At 46.5% G+C, this 19,186-nt stretch overlaps 9 protein-coding genes across 9 annotated transcripts; 4 read left to right on the top strand and 5 right to left on the bottom strand.

The window, feature by feature from the left end:
• Positions 1 to 644: 644 nt before the first annotated feature.
• On the bottom strand, positions 645 to 1,686 carry EDB91DRAFT_1244056 (uncharacterized protein; the record flags this gene model as incomplete). Its single annotated transcript, XM_041322371.1, has 6 exons — positions 645 to 777; positions 833 to 1,008; positions 1,062 to 1,214; positions 1,271 to 1,432; positions 1,489 to 1,602; positions 1,639 to 1,686. The coding sequence occupies 6 exons, from the start codon at positions 1,684 to 1,686 to the stop codon at positions 645 to 647; spliced, it is 786 nt and encodes a 261-aa protein (XP_041181784.1).
• Positions 1,687 to 1,761: 75 nt separating this feature from the next.
• EDB91DRAFT_1244055 (uncharacterized protein) lies at positions 1,762 to 2,488 on the bottom strand (the record flags this gene model as incomplete). Its single annotated transcript, XM_041322370.1, has 4 exons — positions 1,762 to 1,904; positions 1,966 to 2,086; positions 2,148 to 2,311; positions 2,365 to 2,488. 4 exons carry the CDS (start codon positions 2,486 to 2,488, stop codon positions 1,762 to 1,764), a joined length of 552 nt encoding a protein of 183 aa, XP_041181783.1.
• A 1,018-nt stretch (positions 2,489 to 3,506) lies between these two features.
• On the bottom strand, positions 3,507 to 4,584 carry EDB91DRAFT_1244054 (uncharacterized protein; the record flags this gene model as incomplete). The annotated part of the gene is made up of 4 exons (XM_041322369.1): positions 3,507 to 4,053; positions 4,104 to 4,242; positions 4,274 to 4,459; positions 4,509 to 4,584. 4 exons carry the CDS (start codon positions 4,582 to 4,584, stop codon positions 3,507 to 3,509), a joined length of 948 nt encoding a protein of 315 aa, XP_041181782.1.
• A 42-nt stretch (positions 4,585 to 4,626) lies between these two features.
• On the bottom strand, positions 4,627 to 5,888 carry EDB91DRAFT_1235016 (uncharacterized protein; the record flags this gene model as incomplete). The annotated part of the gene is made up of 6 exons (XM_041321271.1): positions 4,627 to 4,903; positions 4,957 to 5,038; positions 5,059 to 5,065; positions 5,159 to 5,324; positions 5,372 to 5,440; positions 5,818 to 5,888. The coding sequence occupies 6 exons, from the start codon at positions 5,886 to 5,888 to the stop codon at positions 4,627 to 4,629; spliced, it is 672 nt and encodes a 223-aa protein (XP_041181781.1).
• Positions 5,889 to 6,667: 779 nt separating this feature from the next.
• Positions 6,668 to 8,951, top strand: EDB91DRAFT_1244052 (uncharacterized protein; the record flags this gene model as incomplete). Its single annotated transcript, XM_041322368.1, has 5 exons — positions 6,668 to 6,904; positions 6,954 to 7,342; positions 7,394 to 7,525; positions 7,579 to 7,682; positions 7,738 to 8,951. The coding sequence occupies 5 exons, from the start codon at positions 6,668 to 6,670 to the stop codon at positions 8,949 to 8,951; spliced, it is 2,076 nt and encodes a 691-aa protein (XP_041181780.1).
• A 2,514-nt stretch (positions 8,952 to 11,465) lies between these two features.
• Positions 11,466 to 11,993, top strand: EDB91DRAFT_1031367 (uncharacterized protein; the record flags this gene model as incomplete). The annotated part of the gene is made up of 2 exons (XM_041312728.1): positions 11,466 to 11,824; positions 11,885 to 11,993. Coding segments are annotated over 2 exons (468 nt in total), but the record flags the coding sequence as incomplete, so codon positions are not given.
• A 1,128-nt stretch (positions 11,994 to 13,121) lies between these two features.
• EDB91DRAFT_1078501 (uncharacterized protein) lies at positions 13,122 to 15,305 on the top strand (the record flags this gene model as incomplete). Its single annotated transcript, XM_041315026.1, has 9 exons — positions 13,122 to 13,547; positions 13,580 to 13,666; positions 13,767 to 13,940; positions 13,968 to 14,033; positions 14,086 to 14,332; positions 14,369 to 14,799; positions 14,820 to 14,887; positions 14,947 to 15,049; positions 15,144 to 15,305. 9 exons carry the CDS (start codon positions 13,122 to 13,124, stop codon positions 15,303 to 15,305), a joined length of 1,764 nt encoding a protein of 587 aa, XP_041181778.1.
• A 1,161-nt stretch (positions 15,306 to 16,466) lies between these two features.
• On the top strand, positions 16,467 to 17,091 carry EDB91DRAFT_1303871 (uncharacterized protein; the record flags this gene model as incomplete). The annotated part of the gene is made up of 2 exons (XM_041325012.1): positions 16,467 to 16,698; positions 16,754 to 17,091. 2 exons carry the CDS (start codon positions 16,467 to 16,469, stop codon positions 17,089 to 17,091), a joined length of 570 nt encoding a protein of 189 aa, XP_041181777.1.
• A 1,075-nt stretch (positions 17,092 to 18,166) lies between these two features.
• On the bottom strand, positions 18,167 to 18,889 carry EDB91DRAFT_1107641 (uncharacterized protein). Its single transcript, XM_041317513.1, has 3 exons — positions 18,803 to 18,889; positions 18,735 to 18,744; positions 18,167 to 18,661 (listed from the first exon to the last, which is right to left on the bottom strand). Exon 3 carries the CDS (start codon positions 18,498 to 18,500, stop codon positions 18,276 to 18,278), a length of 225 nt encoding a protein of 74 aa, XP_041181776.1. The 5' UTR covers positions 18,501 to 18,661; positions 18,735 to 18,744; positions 18,803 to 18,889; the 3' UTR covers positions 18,167 to 18,275.
• Between the last annotated feature and the right edge of the window lie 297 nt (positions 18,890 to 19,186).

Here is a 19,186-nt window from a genome sequence, read left to right as displayed (position 1 = left end):
AGACAGACCACAGACTCTGTGTCAAAAGTATGGGAGGTGTCTGCTGGTAAGTCTGGGGAACATCTACTAGCGATTGGCCGGAAAATGCCGGGAGGTCTGTCAATGCCGCCATCTATGCCGCTGTCTGCCTCCCCCGCTGTTCCCTATCCTGCCATCTATCCTGTCGTCAGCCTCTCCCGCCATCCCCACTGTCAGCTTCGCCCACGAGTCAGAGCCAGTAGTTGCAACCTCAAATGATATGGATGAGTTCTTGTCATTCTCGCTCCAGACCGCCATCGCCAGCATGAATCAGTACATTCAGTGCCCTGTCATCATCAGGAAAAAGCCCGGTGACTATATAGTACTATATAGCCAGGGTAGACTCTGTAGCTCGGTAGTCAAGTCCCTTCTATATAGTATGTGAGGCAACTATGTCGTACTATATAGTGCTATGTAGAATCAGGTAGCGCTACCATGTACTACTGTAGTAGACTGTAGTTCCTCAGAGTGCTACTACAGGCAGCTATATAGCACTACATAGTTCATGTAGCGCTACTACTGCCAGCTTCCAGCAGCTATATAGTAATACATATATCACATAGTAGCACGCAGGATCACAAAAACAATTGAATTTGAATGTCTACTAATCAACAAGTCAACACATTTTATGACTTGCTAGCCTCTGCATCATCCTGCTCCTCAAGTCGATACTCTTGGATGGCATCTTCGAATGCCTCGTCACTGATCTGGGATGCAGATGACGACATAGTAGGGAGGGTGTCGACACCTGCATGGAAACTTCAAAGCATGAATGTTAGAATATCATTTGCGAAAAGGACACTGTTCAACGCACTGAGCCGTGTCGTGCAGATTGATACGAATTCTTTCGAGGAGTTTATAAGGCGCCGTGCGCTCATTGAAGTGCTGCAATGAGCCGAAATGATCATGGTAGACAGTTCCATAAGTAGCCAATGTGAATTTAATATCCTCCTTCAGACGTTGTAACCATTTGTCGATACAACATTCAATCTACCAGTGATTCATCAGCACCATCAACTTGAATATAAGAATAAGAGACTCACAGTTGTAAGCACAAGAGCGATAACTTCGACGGGCATAGGATTAAAGTATTTATGGTATATGACGCCTTCGTCGTGATGATTTGCAAACCACATGACGTTGATACCCAGTTGCAGTAATTCGGTCTTGTAGATTCCCTTCTTCGACGCCCAATCCTATTAGTCCAAGGACTCAGGACTTGAAACACCATGTAGATCATCAAAATGCGTACCTTGAAAGCAAACACAGAACCGTCTTTCAAAGACTCTGCTAGATCTCTATTCTGTCTTATCACATCATTGGAATTGCTTGTCCGGAAACCGAAAAAAGACCCAGTCAGTGATCGCATTTTCGTTTTAAGTTCCCCATGCACTTGTGATGTGCGGGTCAAGAACTTCACAAGGTATGATATAAATCAGATGAAGAACACATGGAGAACAGACGACTCACCATTTTGACCACCAAAGGCATCAGTTTGACATTGATGCCTTTGATTTGACACGCCTCATGCCAGGCTGCTTTTGCCAATTTTGTCTCGACAGCAAGGTTATCGGGAAATGGCGCCTGGGTGACAATTAGACACCGGAAAATAGAGCTCACCGTCACAAGAATCTCTTTGGAGACATCATCAAAATCACTGGCTTTCATGCATTGGCATGAACCATCTGAATTTTTCTTGATCTTTGGCAGTACTATGGCATCTTCCGAAGTCACATCAAGTGGTCACTTGGTCCCTCGAGCTATTGGCGATAGTTCTTCGGCATTGTCATTATCGTCCTCTTCCGAGTCATCAGTGTGGTCAACCTGAGCTTCAGGTTGAGAGTCACAGTCTGTTGACTCATCATCACATGGACTCAGAGTTGGAGCTGCTTGATAGTAGTGGAGGTGGATTAGTCTTAGTATAGAATTAACAGAGTAGACACGTACCTGTGGTAGTAGCCTTGCGGGTGGCACTGGCATTATGCAACATCGGCGGGGGGATTTTCCCAGCACTGAATGTCAGGACCTTGGGCCGGGACAGCTTGGATGGCATATTGCAATCTGAGAACTAAATAAATATTTTATCTGTGATTATTCTGAGTTGCGGAAAAGAAAATGGGTGATAAAACCATAGTTTCTTCTTCCCTATCAATGTTGCTATGCAGTTCAGACGGCTCTCGCTCAAAGATGTCAGGATCAGCTTGGTAAGTAGCCTTCAGTACTTTTTTCTTCTGTTTCTCTAACTTCTTTTCCTTGTGTTCTTGGCAATGGGTAATGTGCTGAGACTCAGAGACTGTAGAGTTGCTAGTGAGTGAGACGTTCTCGCACAATACTGTCAGGATTTACCACAGTAATTTTCTTTTTCGGTCAGCCGTCGCTGTTGACCACTTGTGGTATGCACAGGTGGTTGTGCTGGTTGTGTGTCTGTGGATTTTGCATGCTTGGAGGCAACCTTGCGACTGGTAGCCATGATTGTCTGAATTAACCCATGGTTCAGCAGATTTTATAGCGCTATGAAAGACATAAACAACTCACATCTAAACCTTGAATTTTTTTGTTGATTTCAGCACAACACCCTGGGGTGATGATACATTAAGTCTTATAATTGTAAGATACTTGTAATACATGAGTGACTACAATTGTAAGCCTGAATCATGCATTAATTCATTACAGTTGTAAGACAGCTGCCCCTAAGACACACCTACCCTGTCTCCGCCTGCCCTGTCTCCAGCATCCAAATTCCAGTTCACACGGTACCTTCGCTGTCAAGCACAGTGACCAGAAGTGTGTTCCTGACCAGAAGCATGTTCCCCCCAGGAATCAGATCGGTTCACACGGTACCTTCGCTGTGAAGCACGCTGACCAGAAGGGTGTCCAGATCCAATCTAAGGTACCACGAAGCATTACATACACACCGCACACATACTTCAGGGATGCAAAATAGACATATATTGGCAATAATGTACACAGGCACATAAGCAACTACACCTTGGGTGGAGGCGGCACCAAGAGACTAGGGAGGTCGGCAGCATGGTCTGCGCTAGAATGAACCACGTTCGACAAGGCTATGGTGTCAGGAGAGAGAAAGGGAGACCATAAAGTCTGGAAATGATCGGTGAACGCTTGGCGAATGTTTGCCTGCTTGGCAGCATAAGCTCGTATACCCTCAAGACACCCTGTATCCTCCTCCACATGCTGATGCCCCTGCTCATCCCACCAGCTGGCCTGCCACCGAAAAAATTGAAGGACACGACGTATTTCTTCATGTAGCAATTCGACCTCCTCAGCCTAGTGCATCGCGCGAGCTCGTGCTTTGCACCATTCTACCCTCATGCCTGATCTAGTGTTAGTTTAGGCTGCGACCACGAACATTGCCACTCACCGTTTTCATCTGTACCATCTCCACCACTATCTACACCACTCATCCTCCAAATCCAGGTCAGTTTTCGTCTCCCCTGCCCAGGAATGATAGCTGGATCAATAAGCAGTCATATATTGTTGGGCTCCAGTGGCCAAAGTCCTCCTTGCCACCCCACTTTTCCAAGCTCTCCTGCCAGGACATTCAGTGCGTCCCATGAAGCATGGTACCTTGCTGTACAGGCTGCTTGTCTTCCAGTAACACGTTCCAAGGCATTTTGAGCCCTTGTGTTCGCACCCTGCCCGCAGACCCAGTCCTTCTTGTATGTCAAGAGTGATGAGCGTATCTGCAGACATTGCCTGAGTTCTTCCAGCGCGTCATGTGCCTGAGCCAGGCGTAGTTCCCATTCGTAGAGTTGCAGGCGGTCGTGGCATGGACAATTGCCGATAGCAGAAGGGAGAAAAAGCCTCAAGTCCTCCGCATTATCGATCCCTAAATCAGAGGATGGTGATATTGAAGTAGAGAGTGTGCCATGCATGATAGGCATGTATAGCGCTTGCATGATCCGCCATGACTCGATTTTGCGATGTAAAGTGTTCCTCTGACATTGCAGGTTTCCTTTCTGGGTATCTGTGACATGGTTACCCAGACCCTTCATGAACCTAGTGACATGCCATCTGCATCATGATCAGCATTGTAATACAGAGAAGAAAACAACCAAACTTACTGCTCTTCTTTTAAATCCAGACCCAATCCTATGAAGACACTCGGTGAGACCTCCGGGTGCAGCGGTACATCTGCCCCCCTTTCCAGCTCCTTTGCCTCCAGTTGCGCTAGTTTCAGGCGTGCACCAGCCTGCATGATTGCTATGACAAATCAGCTCCTTTTCAGACGGACCTATTGATTTAGCCTCAAATGGATTTGGCACACATGTGTCATTGGGATTATCCTCCCACCTTTCTACCTCTGCCGTCCAGGCTACGCGATGTTCTTTGGTAATGGCAGCATCGAGTTCTTCGAAGGCCACATGGAAGGCCACCTTCTCCTGCATTGCTTCTTTCATCTTCCATAGCAAGCTCGCCCCTGAAATGCACACTTAGAGCTGCTGCTTCGGGGGATGATTATTAATTACCTAAGTTGACGACCTTCTTCCAATTCCAGTCTCTGAAATGATCGTCCAACGTGTCCCATCGACCACCTGGACCCATCTCTTTCGTACTAGAAGCCACTGGGTTGGTGTTCGACCATCCTCACTCTGGAGCCTCGCCATCAGTGCGCCCAACCCAATGAGACCAGTTGAAAGAGAACATTGTCTGGCATTTTGCGATGTGCGCAGGAAGATGGAATTTGGGTACGAAGAAGCAAACAGTTTTGATTGCGTGATCAAGCTGATAATCCTCTGGAAGTGTTACCATCCTGGCCCACAGATTTTTGTGCCACTGGCACGTGATATCATATGACACATTAAGAACTTTGAGAGAGCGGTGATGTAAGGTTGAAAAGAACAGAAAATCCATATTAATATATCTGGAATTGGCAAATCAATGAAGTGGGTCCATGCACATCCAAGCGGTACGTACCTCTCGCCTTTCTGCAAGTCCCCAACACCGTTCGGAAGCTTCATATTATGTCGGGCACAGTTGATGGTTCCAAGTCCCGTGGCTGCTAGTCCCTTTGATGACTTCGATTCTGCCATGTTCACTGCATTATGACTAGCGCACATGCTTTTCTGTGTTACATCTATCAATACAAGCTTAAGATAAAACAAAACACGATACATACCTCTTGGACTTCCATGCTGTGATTGGTAAGATGTGTCTTGTATGTGGTCTCGTCAACAAAGTATCCCCACCCACAGGACAAACTCGGATCCACAGTATCCTTTGAGACTATCTGCCTCTTCAGGCGAAAGTTCGCGTCGATTGCAAGAAAGAGGCCATATAACCATCTGGAGATGCATGAGAAGCTGTTATTATCAATCAATGAAGTGCGTACCTTTTTCCTTTTGGAGCAAGTTGCCAAGCATGAGGAAGATTCCTCCCGGGCTGAGGGCACGCCAGCAAGCTTCTCAAGGTCCTCACGCATCTTGAAGAGGTTCAGGTTGGTCTGCAGGCACTGGAAGCAAGTGTGCTCAAAGAGATGGGCATGACAAGATTTTTCAAGGAGGTCTGTGCAATTTCTAAGCGGTGCAAAAAGATTATAGCTGCAGTTGAGGAACTGTGGTGCTACGGAACATCAGGGATGTCCGACCTTGCTGACAGGTGCAGGCAGGAGGACTTACTGTATGAGACTCTGTGATGTGCTACTATAATTGTCGATAAATGTTGACCAAGGACTTATGGACTTTCAGAGATTGTAAGCACACATATCTGCCGGGTCCTTGTAAATTGTAATGCATTAACTTTATCATAGTTATTATAGAGAATAAGTTGCATTCTTACACTCTTCCGCCCTTCCCACTCAATGTCTCAAAAACTTGAAGCACAGTACCTGTCTCCAGCTCAATGCACATTTCTTGCTGAACTATATGACGGATTCAACAAGATTCCCATTAGCAACTATGACAAGTTCTTGGAGTCTGTTTATGAGGTATGGTTCGCTCGATGGCCTGAGCACGATGTCTACCTTTCCTACCGCGGCGTCTACCCGGGTGGGGATACCACAACAATTAGCAGCTTGGGGGAAGCTATAATCCAGGCGTGGATTCCAAAACACCAAGAGGTAAAGTTCTATTTGCTTCTATTCTACTTCAACCTTTGATCACCCTTGGTTCGCAGTTGATTAAGAACTATTTTTCAGGAGAAAGGCAGCTCGCTTGCGCAATGACTTTGACACCACCAGATGTATTAGAGTTTACTTGGATATGCATGCCATGCATACCATCCAGTAAGTGTTAAATGTTCAGCGCATACCAGAAGACCGGACTTAAAGAACCCGCAGACAGCTGAATACACCCGCGGGTTGTATGTTGTACAGATAACTCTAAGATAGATATATTGAGGTTCTTTGTAGCATAGATAGATGTTCGTGTTTACATCGAGATTCTCCATTTGCAGCGAAGTTGGATACCAAGTAATGCATTAGCATCTGGTATATACTTGTGACATCGAGATCCTCCATTTGACAGTGAAGTTGAATATTGACAGCGACTAAGTAATACATTGTATGTTCTGTGTCTCCGTTTGACAGCAAAGTTGCATATCAAGTAATGCATTATATGTTCTGTGTCTTGGTGCGCTATACTCGTACTCAAACCCCCCTTGCCTACGTGTTCGCGCAGTACTCAACACAATGGCTCCACTGACATGGGCTATGGATGAGCAAGATGTCGTCCTGATGTCAATGTTAGCTGAATATCGCACTTACATGCCGACAAAAAATTACACGGAGTTCTGGCCCAAAATCAACAAGAAATTTTTTGCCCAATGGCCAGTCCATAAAATATACTATCCCAATGTTGATGACGAGGATGAGCTGACTGAGGAGCAAAAGGAGGTGTATAAGACACCATTAAAAAAGCGAAAAGAAGTACATGTTCACTTACATTATCAAAACATTTGCTTACTGTTGATCACAGCAAATCATGTGCTGGTATCAGTGGAAGACAAACCCTGCGCGTCTTGCATGTTCAGGTGGTTCGAGAGGAGTGCTTGCCATGGAAAAAACACTCGCAGGAGGCACATCCATGCGTGCGCCAAAGGAAGTCGAGGTTTACTCGCAGATGTACTATGCCAACCACATCAAGCAGTCAGCCGACAATGCAATTGCAGAGGGGGGAATTACCTCGCGTGGCTCTAAGCTCCGCATGTGTCGTGAGATCACAGCAGAGAAATACGAGGCAGAGTCGATTGCTGTGAAAGAGAAGGTTAAGAAGGAGCACCAAAAGTTGAAAAAGAAGTTCAAGAAAGCCTGCAAGGTCACCCAAGCTAAGGTGAGGGAAGAGGTAGATGATGATACCAAGATTAAGTATGTACTTTTACTTTGAGCATTTCTTCAGCAAGATTCACCGTTACGCAGGGCAATCCATGACCTTCTGGTGGTGTTATATCGTATCTTCCAACACCTGAGCCACATGACTGGCGGATGGAAGTTCTCCGTCCTCATGGGTGGCCGCGATCCAGAAGTTGGGGGTAATATACGATTCTTTGAGTATGTGCCAAGTTATCTATCTATAATCAATCAGTAATTAAATCATCCAACAGTTATCACCTTGGTGAATGCGCCACTGGTGGCCAGTTTGCAGACTTGTATGTCATGTACAGTGAGGTTCTTAAGGCATTTGCGAGTTTTGTGGACAGTACTATCAGTAAGTGATTGGCATGGGGAATCGTGTGCTTACTGATGTTAAACTTGATGTTTAGAGCACGAGGACTCTCTCCCAGCTACCAACCGTGACCACGACAGAGAGAGAGAGATTGAATGTGATGATAATGACTCGGATGATGAGGGTTCAGATAGTGAGGCGGATGAGGTTCACAGTGGTGAAAGTACCGCTGCAGCAAAAGTACCAGGGGGCAATATTGGTCCTGGAAGCTCAAGGGAGTGGGGCGCGCTTTATCAGTTGACTCCAAACGAGTGTAATGCATCACCATCACAAACACAGTTCAACTTACTCACTCAGGTGGGCTTAAGGTTAATGCATCACATTCACGAGTTTAATGGAACTACGCCACAGGACTTAAGCTTACATACGCAGGATTTAAGCTTACATACGCAGGACTTAAGCTCACATACGCATGACTTGGACTTTCTCGCTTCCACTGAGCCATTTGACTATGAGGCTGCAATATCCTCTTTTCTGGAGACATCTGTTGGGGCCAGCATGGATTCAGAGGGCGGCGCTGACTTACATCTGCCTTTTCTGCCTCCTGTGGAGCGTGAAGTTCCAATCCCTCCATTTGTCTGGCCTATGCCTCCTACTCCCCTTGCTTTTCAGTTAGACCCAGCGCTCCATGGTCCTCAGCCTCCTGTGTCCATTGAAGCTCCTGCTCATACTCTCTCTGCAGTGCCTGCTCATACTCTCTCTGCAATGCCTGCTCATACTCTCTCTGCAACGCCTGCTCCCCCTACATTCCAGCAAGCATCTGCGACACCCAGACCTCCTACTCCCTCTACTTCTGCTCCCCCTACATTCCAGCCAGCACCTGCGACCCCCAGGCCTCCTGCTCCCTCTACTTTTGAGCCAGAGTCATTGATCCCCGCACCTCTGGCATCTCAGTCAGCACCTGCATCTGAGTCTCGTGCTCCCTCTGCGTCTGCTCCCTCTGTGTCTGCTCCCTCTGCATCTGAGCCAACACCAGCACTTTCTGTATCGGCACCTGAGCCTCTTCCAGTCTCAGCGTCTCAGCCCATTGCTCGCCATATTGAAGAAGAACAGCCTGGCGCTCAGCGTACTGGTAGGGCACGCCAATCAGTCCCTTTCAATCGCCGTGAATTGGACAATGTCATTGGTGATACTCCTCGGCGGTCTGGTCAAGTAGGCGGAGGCGCAAATGCTACATCAACAACACAGGGCTCAAAACGCGGCAGCAAACGCAATGCTGAGAACACTGGTAACACATCTAATAAAAAGTGAGTGTTGTTGAATTTTTGTCATTTTCCATCATTGAGTTCTCGTTCAGAAAATCTAAGGTTGCATGATTGCGAGTGCCATCCATCTTACTGTTGGTTGTACATATTGCCTAACATCTTGATTCTTTGTGGCATGCATACTTCAATTAGCAGTACTGCACTGTGCCATCTGTCTTACTGTTAGCCGTACATATTGCTTAAAATCTCGAATCTGTTTCAATCTAATCTATTGGTTGTTCTCAACTACATGTGAACAAGAATTGCCGGACCTTGTTAAGCTATGACAATGTATACTTTGAAGTTTGTCGCTACAAGTTTGGACTTCAACGAAATTTTGGATGCTCGGGAAATGCCGCCGTTGAAGTTTGACAAAATTTGGGACACTTGGGAAATGCCATTGTTGAACTTTGTCGCTCAATGGTTGAATGAAGTTTTCAGAAGTGTGGGGTATGTATGCGCTATCCCCAACCAACACAGCCACGCAGCACGAAGGCAAACCAACTTCTCTATAAAGGTAGCCAGGTACAGGAAGGCCCACTACCAGCCTACCACCCACATTTAAAGGGTCCGAGGGTAAGGGCTCGTAAGGTACCCACTCACTTTTGATGGCCAGGGTAGGTAACCCGATTTTTAATGGCCGGGGAAGCTGGATTAGGCAACCAGAAGCACCCCTGCTGGGCAATAGCGCTAATGCATCACTCCTGTAAGGTACCCACCCGATTTTTAATGGCCGGGGAAGCTGGATTAGGCAACCAGAAGCGCCCCCACTGGGCAATAGTGCTAATGCATCACTTAGAGTGCTAATGCATTACTGATGCATTGGGATCCTTGAAGATTCACCAAGGATTCTCAATGAGCAGTAGTAACTGTTGATGTATTACAAGTGTCTTACAGCTGTAATCCCTTAATGCATCAAAATGACACTATGGGCTGATTTCAGGGCTTGTAAAGTTCAGACCTCAAAGCTGTGATCAATGGACGTGAAATTATAAAAAGCAGCGAGTGTACCATTACTACATTGCAATATTTTCATTACCATGGATAACTCGGTCAACAAGCGGTATGGAGTCTGCATCAAACACTCACTGGCGTGCTCTGACAAATTGTATAGTCCCATGTCACCAGCCATAGGCAACAAAACAGCTACTGGTAAAAATGGAAATGTTATCATCAAAAGGTTAGCTGCACGTTTTCATCACAGCCCATATACTCACTGGCTTGCAGGCCAAAGCTCGATGAGCCTATGTATCCGCTTCCTCCACCATTTCGCCAAACACCTGGCCCTATTGTGGTTTCTCAGTCCTACTTGCAAAGACTAATTTTGGAGCGTTGGGAGGTGGAAGTGAAGGGTTGCAAGCATGCAAAAAATTTGTAGCTCTTAGAAATAGCGCCGGGTCCAGCTCTTACCATATTGCAAGCAAACTTGCGAAGACTCATCATAGAGCGCTGGGAGGTAGAAGTCAGGCATTTTGAGAAGGCCAAACGGGCACAACTTTTAGAGTCAGTTCTTGCCGCTGTGGGTACAACAAGTGCAGTGGAGAGAAATTGATCTACTACACAGTTGGGTCTTTGCTGCCTGCTGCCTCACTTGGGAACAAATGTGTTTGACCCTTAAGGGGATTGCTACTGGGGAGTACTAGTCTCTGTCTAAACGACCCTAATCAACCCTCCTGCAGGTAGGATGAGGATCCGCAAAAATGCAGAACAAGCGGAACAAGCGGAACTCGCGCGGAACAAGCGGAACCCGAGCAGAACTCCAGCGGAATGGAAAGGAATGAAACGGAACTCAAACGGATAAAGCGCAGAACATACTGATTCGTCGGAACTTGCAGGTGAAGTCGAAGGAAGTATATCACAAGGTTAGATTGATAGTGGGCATAAGTCAAAGCGGTCCTCTAGTAAGGTGAAGGAAAAGTGGGAAGGTAAAAGATGGGATTTGATAAATTACCCCCAAGCCCTGAGTACCACTACTTAAAGGGAAGATTATTTTCAAGGTACACTGAGGTACAGGTAGTAAGTTCTCAGGAAGCGGAAGTGAAGGCAGGCAGTGCACATGGGCGCAATACTCCAGAATAGGGGTCCGTGCCATAAGGGCATGTGTCAGTTTGATCCGGATAACGTTAGGAACAGTGGTAGTGTTGTTGGCAATACTGCGCCATTGCGCCGCGCCAGTTTTGCCACTCTGGCTATTGCTGGCGAACTCGGAGGGGTCCATGGCAAAACTTGGCACATCTAGTAGTAGGTAGAGGCTGACTCAGACAATCTGTGACAGATTTTCTTCACAGATTCGCCATCAATCTGTTGCTCAGATCAGTAATACTAAGTCTATCTCTATGTTTTTACTGTGTGTTGAACTGTATCATTTGTACCATCCTGTCATCCATACTCCCTGCACTTCGGAGATCTTAAAATGTCTGACGAAAAGCATCCTGGTGGCCGCCTACCAGCTAGAATCATCACCGATAACTTCATGGAACTCGAGCGAGTCAACAACAAGTCTCGCCGAAAATTCTGGAAGTGCAACTATTGCACTCCAACCAGTGGCAGTGGTCAATGCATCGAAGGCCAAGATAACCACTGTCTCTTACATCTCACAAACCCAAAAGAGTGCCCAGATGCTCCATCATCCATTCGCAATGAAGCTCACAAGGTCTTGATGCAGAAAGGTGTTGCAATTGGCCAGACAGAAGCACCACTTTTCCATGACACACCAGCTTCGGATGTTGCTGAAACAAATGGTAACGGTAATTCTCAATCTGATGTTGGGACAAGCACTGTCATCAAAAAACGGAAGGCTGGCGTGGGTACACTCAATAATTATGTTGATCACACATTGACTCCTGTGCAGCGGGAAACTGCAAATATCAAGCTGTTTCGGTGAGCCCAGCTAAGCTTAAGTCTAAATATGCTCGCATACTCATCCAAGTCTTCATGCAGCTATGTAGTTCACAGCAACAGTCCGTTTTCTGTCACCGAAAATCCATACTTTCTCGAATTTATCGACTACATTCGGCCGTCATATATTCTTCCCACACGTTATGTCTTATCACATACAATCATGGACTCTGAATATGCACGAGTTTCAATAGAAGAGATAGGGCACCTGAAGCAGAGGCATAGGTTGACAATTCTCTTCAACGGATGGGAAGATAAGATCCGTCGAAGCTTGTATGGTTCCATTGCAGCAGAGGTTGGGCAGTACCCAACTGTCCTAAGTCTCAATGAGCTCACCGGACATCGAGGCTCCGCTGATAAATATTTGGAGACTGTGAAAAAGGCGTTGAAGAAATTTCACATGGACACCTCCACTGGTAAGCCGAAGCCAGGTTGACGACGAGCTGGAGGGGCCAGAAAGCTTAACGGAGGATGAAGTTGCAGCTGCCTTTGATGAGATTGAGCAACGCATTGCAGAATTCCCATCAGCTATTGATCCCCAGCTGGAAGGGTATGAGATCTTGGCAGGAAAGGTGTACAACATCACTGAGCTGGAACAGGTTGACAAAGGAATTGTCCCCGCAGCTTTCGAAGATGATGTTCAGCAGGTGGGATCTGACTCGGAGGATGGTTTGTCTTGGGATGTGCAGTCTCGGTTGACTATGAAGGGTGTCTCATCAATGTAATAATCAGTAGTATTATGCAATGTTGATGCAACGTGTCTGGAAGTTTTGCCAAGTTTTGCCAGTGCGCCAAGTGCCAGTTGTGCCGGCACTTGGTCACAACTCAGCCCAAAGTAGTTTTGCCCCCTACACTAAACAGCGGGAAGAGGGATACAGCGTACCAATGGACCTGGAAGGATGGGGACAGGACATGCAAAGGTTGTCCAACGATGCGCAGGAATATCGGATAGTGCGGGCAGGTTCTGAAGGATGCGCAGGAATGCGGAACCCATCGGACGATGCGTGGGAAATGCGGAACGTGCGGAATATGCAGAACTGATGTGAGACGATGTGGAAAGGACGGGGTTTTACACCTACAGTGGGGGAATTCCCCACACCGCCCATGGTATATCCAGACTAGTGTAATGTGGCGCGCCACACAGTAGTAACAAGTGTGGTGTGGCGAGGTCTAGACCAGGGCCTGCCTTTTAAAAAAAATTACCGTCAAACCTGCCTTTAAAAAAAATTTACCGTCAAAAACATTGCAAAGTTAGAAAGCAACCTCTGAAACACTCACCATGCCTCACTGTGGATTCTATACCAAGGAGATGCCCACATTGGGAGGTGTCAAGAAACATGTCGCAGGACGCCCTGAATGCAGAAGGCAATGGGAGCTGCTGGTTGAAAATCAAAATGACATTGGCGTACCTAGTATAGGCACTGACACCAACACCAACTCTAACGCCAACTTATTTTCACCACATCACCGCTCACACTCTGAGTCTTCCCAACCCGATGCAGACAATGCAACAGCACCAAAAAATCAATGGGTCACCATTGAGGAGGACAAAGATGAGGACCACAGGCGACATTTCGAACAATGCACTGGCGCTGGCCAAACACTGTGTGAAGGACAAACCGGCTTTGAAAGGTTTCAACAGTATAAGGAGGGTGAGGGCGAGGATGAATGGGCTTCCTTTTGTGATGCGTACGTACCAATTTATGTCTGTCATGTCTGCAAAGCAATTAATTTCAGGTTGCAAGGGAGGAGTGGGGACTCGCCGAGTGGCTTGTTAGAAGCCTCAGCCAGACTCAAACAGACAAATTTCTAAAATTACCAATAGTAAGTGTAGTGTTGAAAATTGAAGAATTTGTACTAACTGTAGTGATAGACACAAAACCAAATGAAACCTTCATTTCACAATAACCGATCTTTCCTCCAGAAAGTCAACAAGCTCCCACACAGAGCTGCCTGGAGTTGCAAAAAGGTTACTGTCCAGGGAAATAAAACAGATGAGAAGGGCCAGATGTTGCATGAAGACGTGGAACTGTGGATGTGCGATCCTGTTGAGTGCGTCAAAGACCTCATTGGAAATCCATTGTTCTGCGATCATATGGTGTACGCACCTGCATGAGCATACAAGGACCCTGCAGGACTTCACCGAGTAATTGATGACATGTGGACGGCGGACTGGTGGTGTGACAAGCAAGTAAGCACCCCCAAAAAAGCGAAAATGACAAGTACTGACCTATGATGTCCAGAAACAGTTGCCAAAAGGTGTAACCATCACACCGATCATTCTCGCATCAGACAAAACATGTCTGTCGCAATTCCGAGGCAATAAATCAGCATGGCCCATGTACCTCTCCATTGTCAACATTGCAAAAGAGAAGAGGCGGCAAACGTCAGCACGAGCAACAGTCCTTATTGGATACTTACCTGCAGGAAAGCTTGATTGCTTTACATCTGATGTGCACTCCCTTGCCAGTTACCAACTCTTCCACCATTGTATGTCCCTGCTCCTCGAACCCCTTGTTGCTGCAGGTCGAAATGGTGTTGAGATGGTCTGCGCCGACTCATTGATCCATCGAGTCTACCCCATCCTTGCTGCTTATGTAGCCGACTTTCTGGAGCAATGTCTTGTGGCGTGTTGCAAAGAAAATCGGTGTCCAAAGTGTTTGGTCACAGCAGATGAACGAGGCAATCCATTGACTTCGCTGATGTGGGACCCTGAGGTGACAAAAGAGGTATTAGAGAAGTGGAAGAATGGTCAGCATCCAATTCAATTTGATGACAATGGGCTACGTGCCGTCTACAAACCATTCTGGGCTACTCTCCCTCACACCGATATTTTCCTTGCCTTCACGCCTGACCTCCTTCACCAGGTCCATAAAGGCATCTTCAAAGACCACTTAGTTAAGTGGTGTCTTGAAATTGTCGGTGAAGATAAAATGGACGCACGCTTCAAAAGAAAGGTATTTCTACTGTGAGACAGTGGATAGGTACAGAACACAAAGAAATGCAACATGTTTTCATTGGTCTACTCGCTGGTGCTGTCCCAAGGTATGCTTTAAGTCTTGCTCGACAAAGTCTGCACTGATGCAATTAATTTTATTTACCAGTCAAGTCTTAGTGGTCACACGAGCCATTCTGGACTTTTCATATTACGCACAGCTTCGAATACATACAAGTGAATCCCTCGATGGTCTGGAGAGTGCTCTTGCGGTGTTTCACGCCTAATAAGGATATCCTGCAGGAACTTGAAGTTCGCGAACACTTCAATATTCCTAAATTACACTAAATCTCACACTTTGTTGAGTCAATCATACTATTTGGTTCCACTGACGGTTTCAACACCGAGCTTCCAGAACGACTACACATCGACTTCGCCAAAGAAGCCTATCATGCAAGTAACAAGCGCGACTATGAGGAACAAATGGCCTTATGGCTTCAACGCCAGGAAGCAGTATTCCTGCAGTAGTTCTTACCTCAATTGGTTGTCAGAACGGTCTCAGTCAACCACAGCATCCAGTCGCACAGATCCCAAGCACAGATATGGCTTGGAATCAGACTCAGACTCCGAAGATTGAAGACTTGTAATCTGAGTCACGTGGCGCTGCCCCTACCAATGCTAAGTCCGACACGTCCCATTGATGTGCATCAGTAAACCACAAACTCTTGCACAGAGTATTGATTTAGCTACAGATTCCCACAGTGTGCCAGATACCACAGGAGCTGCCAGATCCCAGAGCCACAGAGTCACAAATTCCCACAGTGTGCTACAGACCCACAGAACTCACAGAGATCCGAGAGTCACAGAGCCACAATTCCCACAGTGTGTTACAGACCCACAGAGCTCACAGGATTGAGCACAAAAATTTCACTAAGTCTTTCTATTACCTTAACATTGATCTCAAACCTTAGTATTGACTATGGTAGACCGTGGGAACTTTTTCGAAGAAAATAAAATTTGTAGCCCTTGTCAAGAGTAGTCTATCCATAGTCTCACAACATTTTTTGCTTAAGATCCTAATAAGTTATAAGCAAAATACTAGAAAGTGGTGTGTTCAAGAAAGTTCAGGCACACAAGTAATGTGACTGATATTTGCTTATTATGACTAGGAATACCAATAAGAATAGCAGAGTAAAGAAAGACAAGACTTGTGAATTTCGAGTTTTTGGTTATTAGACTAGGTAAAGTGACTTGAGATATGGTATATATATCATTTGTTGTGAGGTATAAGGAAGCTACTATGGTGTAATGGTAAGTATGTTGTTGTTGATAAGTTATTCTGAGTCCATGAGTCCTGAGGTCTCCAGATTCAACTCCTGACATTGGCAATTAAAAGTGTCAAAAATGCGAATTTGTTTTTGTTTATTTACTACCTGAAGCTGGGGCTCTGTGGGAGCTGTGGCACTGGGAGCTGCGGCACTGGGAGGTTCTGTGCAGTACTGTACAGAGGGGACCAAGCTATGGCACTGGGGCACTGTACAGCTCTGTACAGAACATTGTAGTTTACTGATGTGGTCCATGTTCTTGCTGAAAACCCCTGCACACCCTCGACAGTCCGTCCAGCACCTTGTCGCCATACATGGCACAACTATGTTTCTCCCAGCTCTTAAATATTTCCTGCACTCCCACATGCCACACGATACCATTATCCCCAGCCCACATGACCATTTCGATGTTTTTCGACAAGTCGTCATTGTTACTCCACCCGATCCACGCATCAGTGACTCACCAAAGCGGTGGCGCATTAGAGCAACGTCTGAAGTGCAGCCTGGTCCTGGCTGCAAGCCCGGATCCCCCGCTAGATTCGACATGGCACTGATAAGTGATGGTGTTCAGACGTCGAGTTTGCGGACATTCGAAGGTAAGTAACCGTTATTTGAGGCCTAAATGTCAGAATATTGAAATAGATACCGTAGGTGTGCGAGTTGCGCAGGTTCATATTATATTCACTCTGCCTCGTCAGTTTGGTACATACTCCCGAGCGCTGGCTTACATCGAGTGGTTCACGCCATTTCGGGAGCCAGACCCCTCCTCTGGTCTGCGTCAAGTGTCACATTCGACTCGTCAGCTGCATCGGAATGCAGTCGTGATACATGTTGATGAAATTGTTCGTCCGTGTCACCTTATTCCAAAGATGGGACCATCTGTTGACCCCGGGTGGACGAGCACGAACATCTATGAGATGGCAAATGATTTTTATTTGAATACTTTTATTGACCTAGAGACATTTTGTATTTCCGCTGGTAGTGATTAGAACTGCTGCTACTGCTACTGCACTACAGTGACTACAGTGAATACAGGTTACTTCTGGCGCCTACTGTAGCTCTACATAGCCCTCATTTCGGCTACACCAAGTATGTAGCACTATATAGTAACCTGGTTGCCTACATAGTACTACACCACCTATGTAGCGCTATATAGCTGCCACTATGACTCTGACAATTTTGGGTTTTTCCTGATGATATGCATTAGTAGCAGGTGCTCACATCAGACTACCAACCCACAACACTTTCCCTGCCGCCACTCACAATTGCAGACAAGCTAGAATGTCACGTCTCAGTCTCATCATCATATAGTTCTCTGGCCGGAACACTCAATTTTGATGGGGTCTAGACTTCACAAAAAGATACGAGAAAAAATCATTATTGCCACAGTAGCAATTTATTTAGTAGTACACAAATTATCAAGATTAATCACACAAAAACATTGAAGGAGGCAACATTACACATGACAAGGATAAAATAGATGGGGACACTGATCCGAGGTGTGTGTGATGTAGGAAGAGTAAGAGATGCACAGTTAGACTAGGCAATGCCCCGAAGATCTCCGAGCAGTAGGAAAGTAGGCCTTCAAGCGCATGAGAAGGATGAGCGTGGCAAACATTACAGAGGAGTGCAACTTGGTGCAACTGAGTTAAAGACGGATGGTGGGCACTTTGGACGACGGAAGGAGGGAAAAGAAGTGATCACGGTCGTGGATTTGAAGGAGGTCGAGAAGCGACATATTTGCCAGTTCATCGTGGTGTCGTACTGCAACAAAGAGGGTGCTGATATCTGTGGTGCAGGGACTGCTGGAGATGGAGGGTGATGTCATTTTCGTCCTCCTCCAATGGCAGCTAGCACACTGACAATGACGGCAGGTGACGGCGGGATGCGTGACAGTGGCTGACATAGAAGGTGGGGCGGCAGGGTGGTGGTCGCGATGATGTAAGAACAACAGGCAGCCCGGAACCTGCCGACCAAATACCCCCAGACGTGTCCCCCACACTTCACCCAAACACTTTGGCAGACTTTGGCGCGGAGTCTGTGCGGACCTCACACAGACTGGCCAGTATCGGCATATTCCGGCGGTAAACGTTTGGTAATCCTTACACTAGTACTTATGGTATCCCAGATCCCCGGGTATCGAAATGCATGAGGCTACATTGTCTCTAGCATCCTAACGTCCATCATGTCCTAAACAGCAACCATGTTCTTTACCCGTGCGATGATAGCGTGATCCGAAGCGACCCTCTTGTACTCCCCGCTGCTGCGCTAGTGAAAGTGCGCTAAAAGGCTGCCCGAGGTGAACAACGAACCTTAACTCTTGTGAACGAGAGTCCAAATCAGCTGGCCCATCTGCCATAAGGAATGCAAGTCCCAACCGAAGAGCTGTACACCTCATCAATCAGTGCAAGTGTTCAGTGCAACTTCGTATTGACACACGTGCCACCATCATGAATATCTTCAATCTAGGTTCGAAGATGTTCTTCGAGAGAACAAATTATACTGGGAATGTTATCATCGAGTCGATCGGCAGCTTCGCTATAGCGTTCATCCTGTAAGCTGCACACATAAACATGTCTGAGGATTATATTTCAGAAAGAAAAAAACTCAGGAGGTATGACATGAGGCTCACGTTTACGATGCTGTGCAGTCACATCATCATTTAAGTGGCGGTGAGGTCTTAGCGACAAGAGTACATACTTGATCGATAGTAACAAATCGATGGCAATCGGATGGCGATCCGAAAGTACAAAAGCGAGATTGAAAGCTTCCACGACCATGGTGTCCCACAGCTGCTCGTTGCGACGTTGCCGCATAGGGCGATACCCTTGAAAATGTATCCCAACAACGAGGGCTGCTTGAGGCGCATTGTCCCACTTGGAGTTGCGCGCCCCAACAATTGAGCAACTGACATATATACAGGTCGTGGTTGTTGTAATCTTTGTCGATGTCTCTGGTGACCTAACTGCTTGGACGCGAAAATGCGTTCAATGAATTTATTTGGGAGGTTAAGCTGAGGCAAACGGAGTACTTATAAGCAGAGCTGCCGCTCATCGCATCACGCGACTAGATGAGCATGTGACT

The sequence above is a fragment of the Suillus paluster genome, assembly GCF_016628075.1.
Source record: "Suillus paluster strain FC165 chromosome Unknown EDB91scaffold_6, whole genome shotgun sequence".
Taxonomy (NCBI): Eukaryota; Fungi; Basidiomycota; class Agaricomycetes; order Boletales; family Suillaceae; genus Suillus; species Suillus paluster.
The sequence above is the reverse complement of the archived record's forward strand: the minus strand, read 5'-3'. Positions and strand labels throughout refer to the sequence as shown.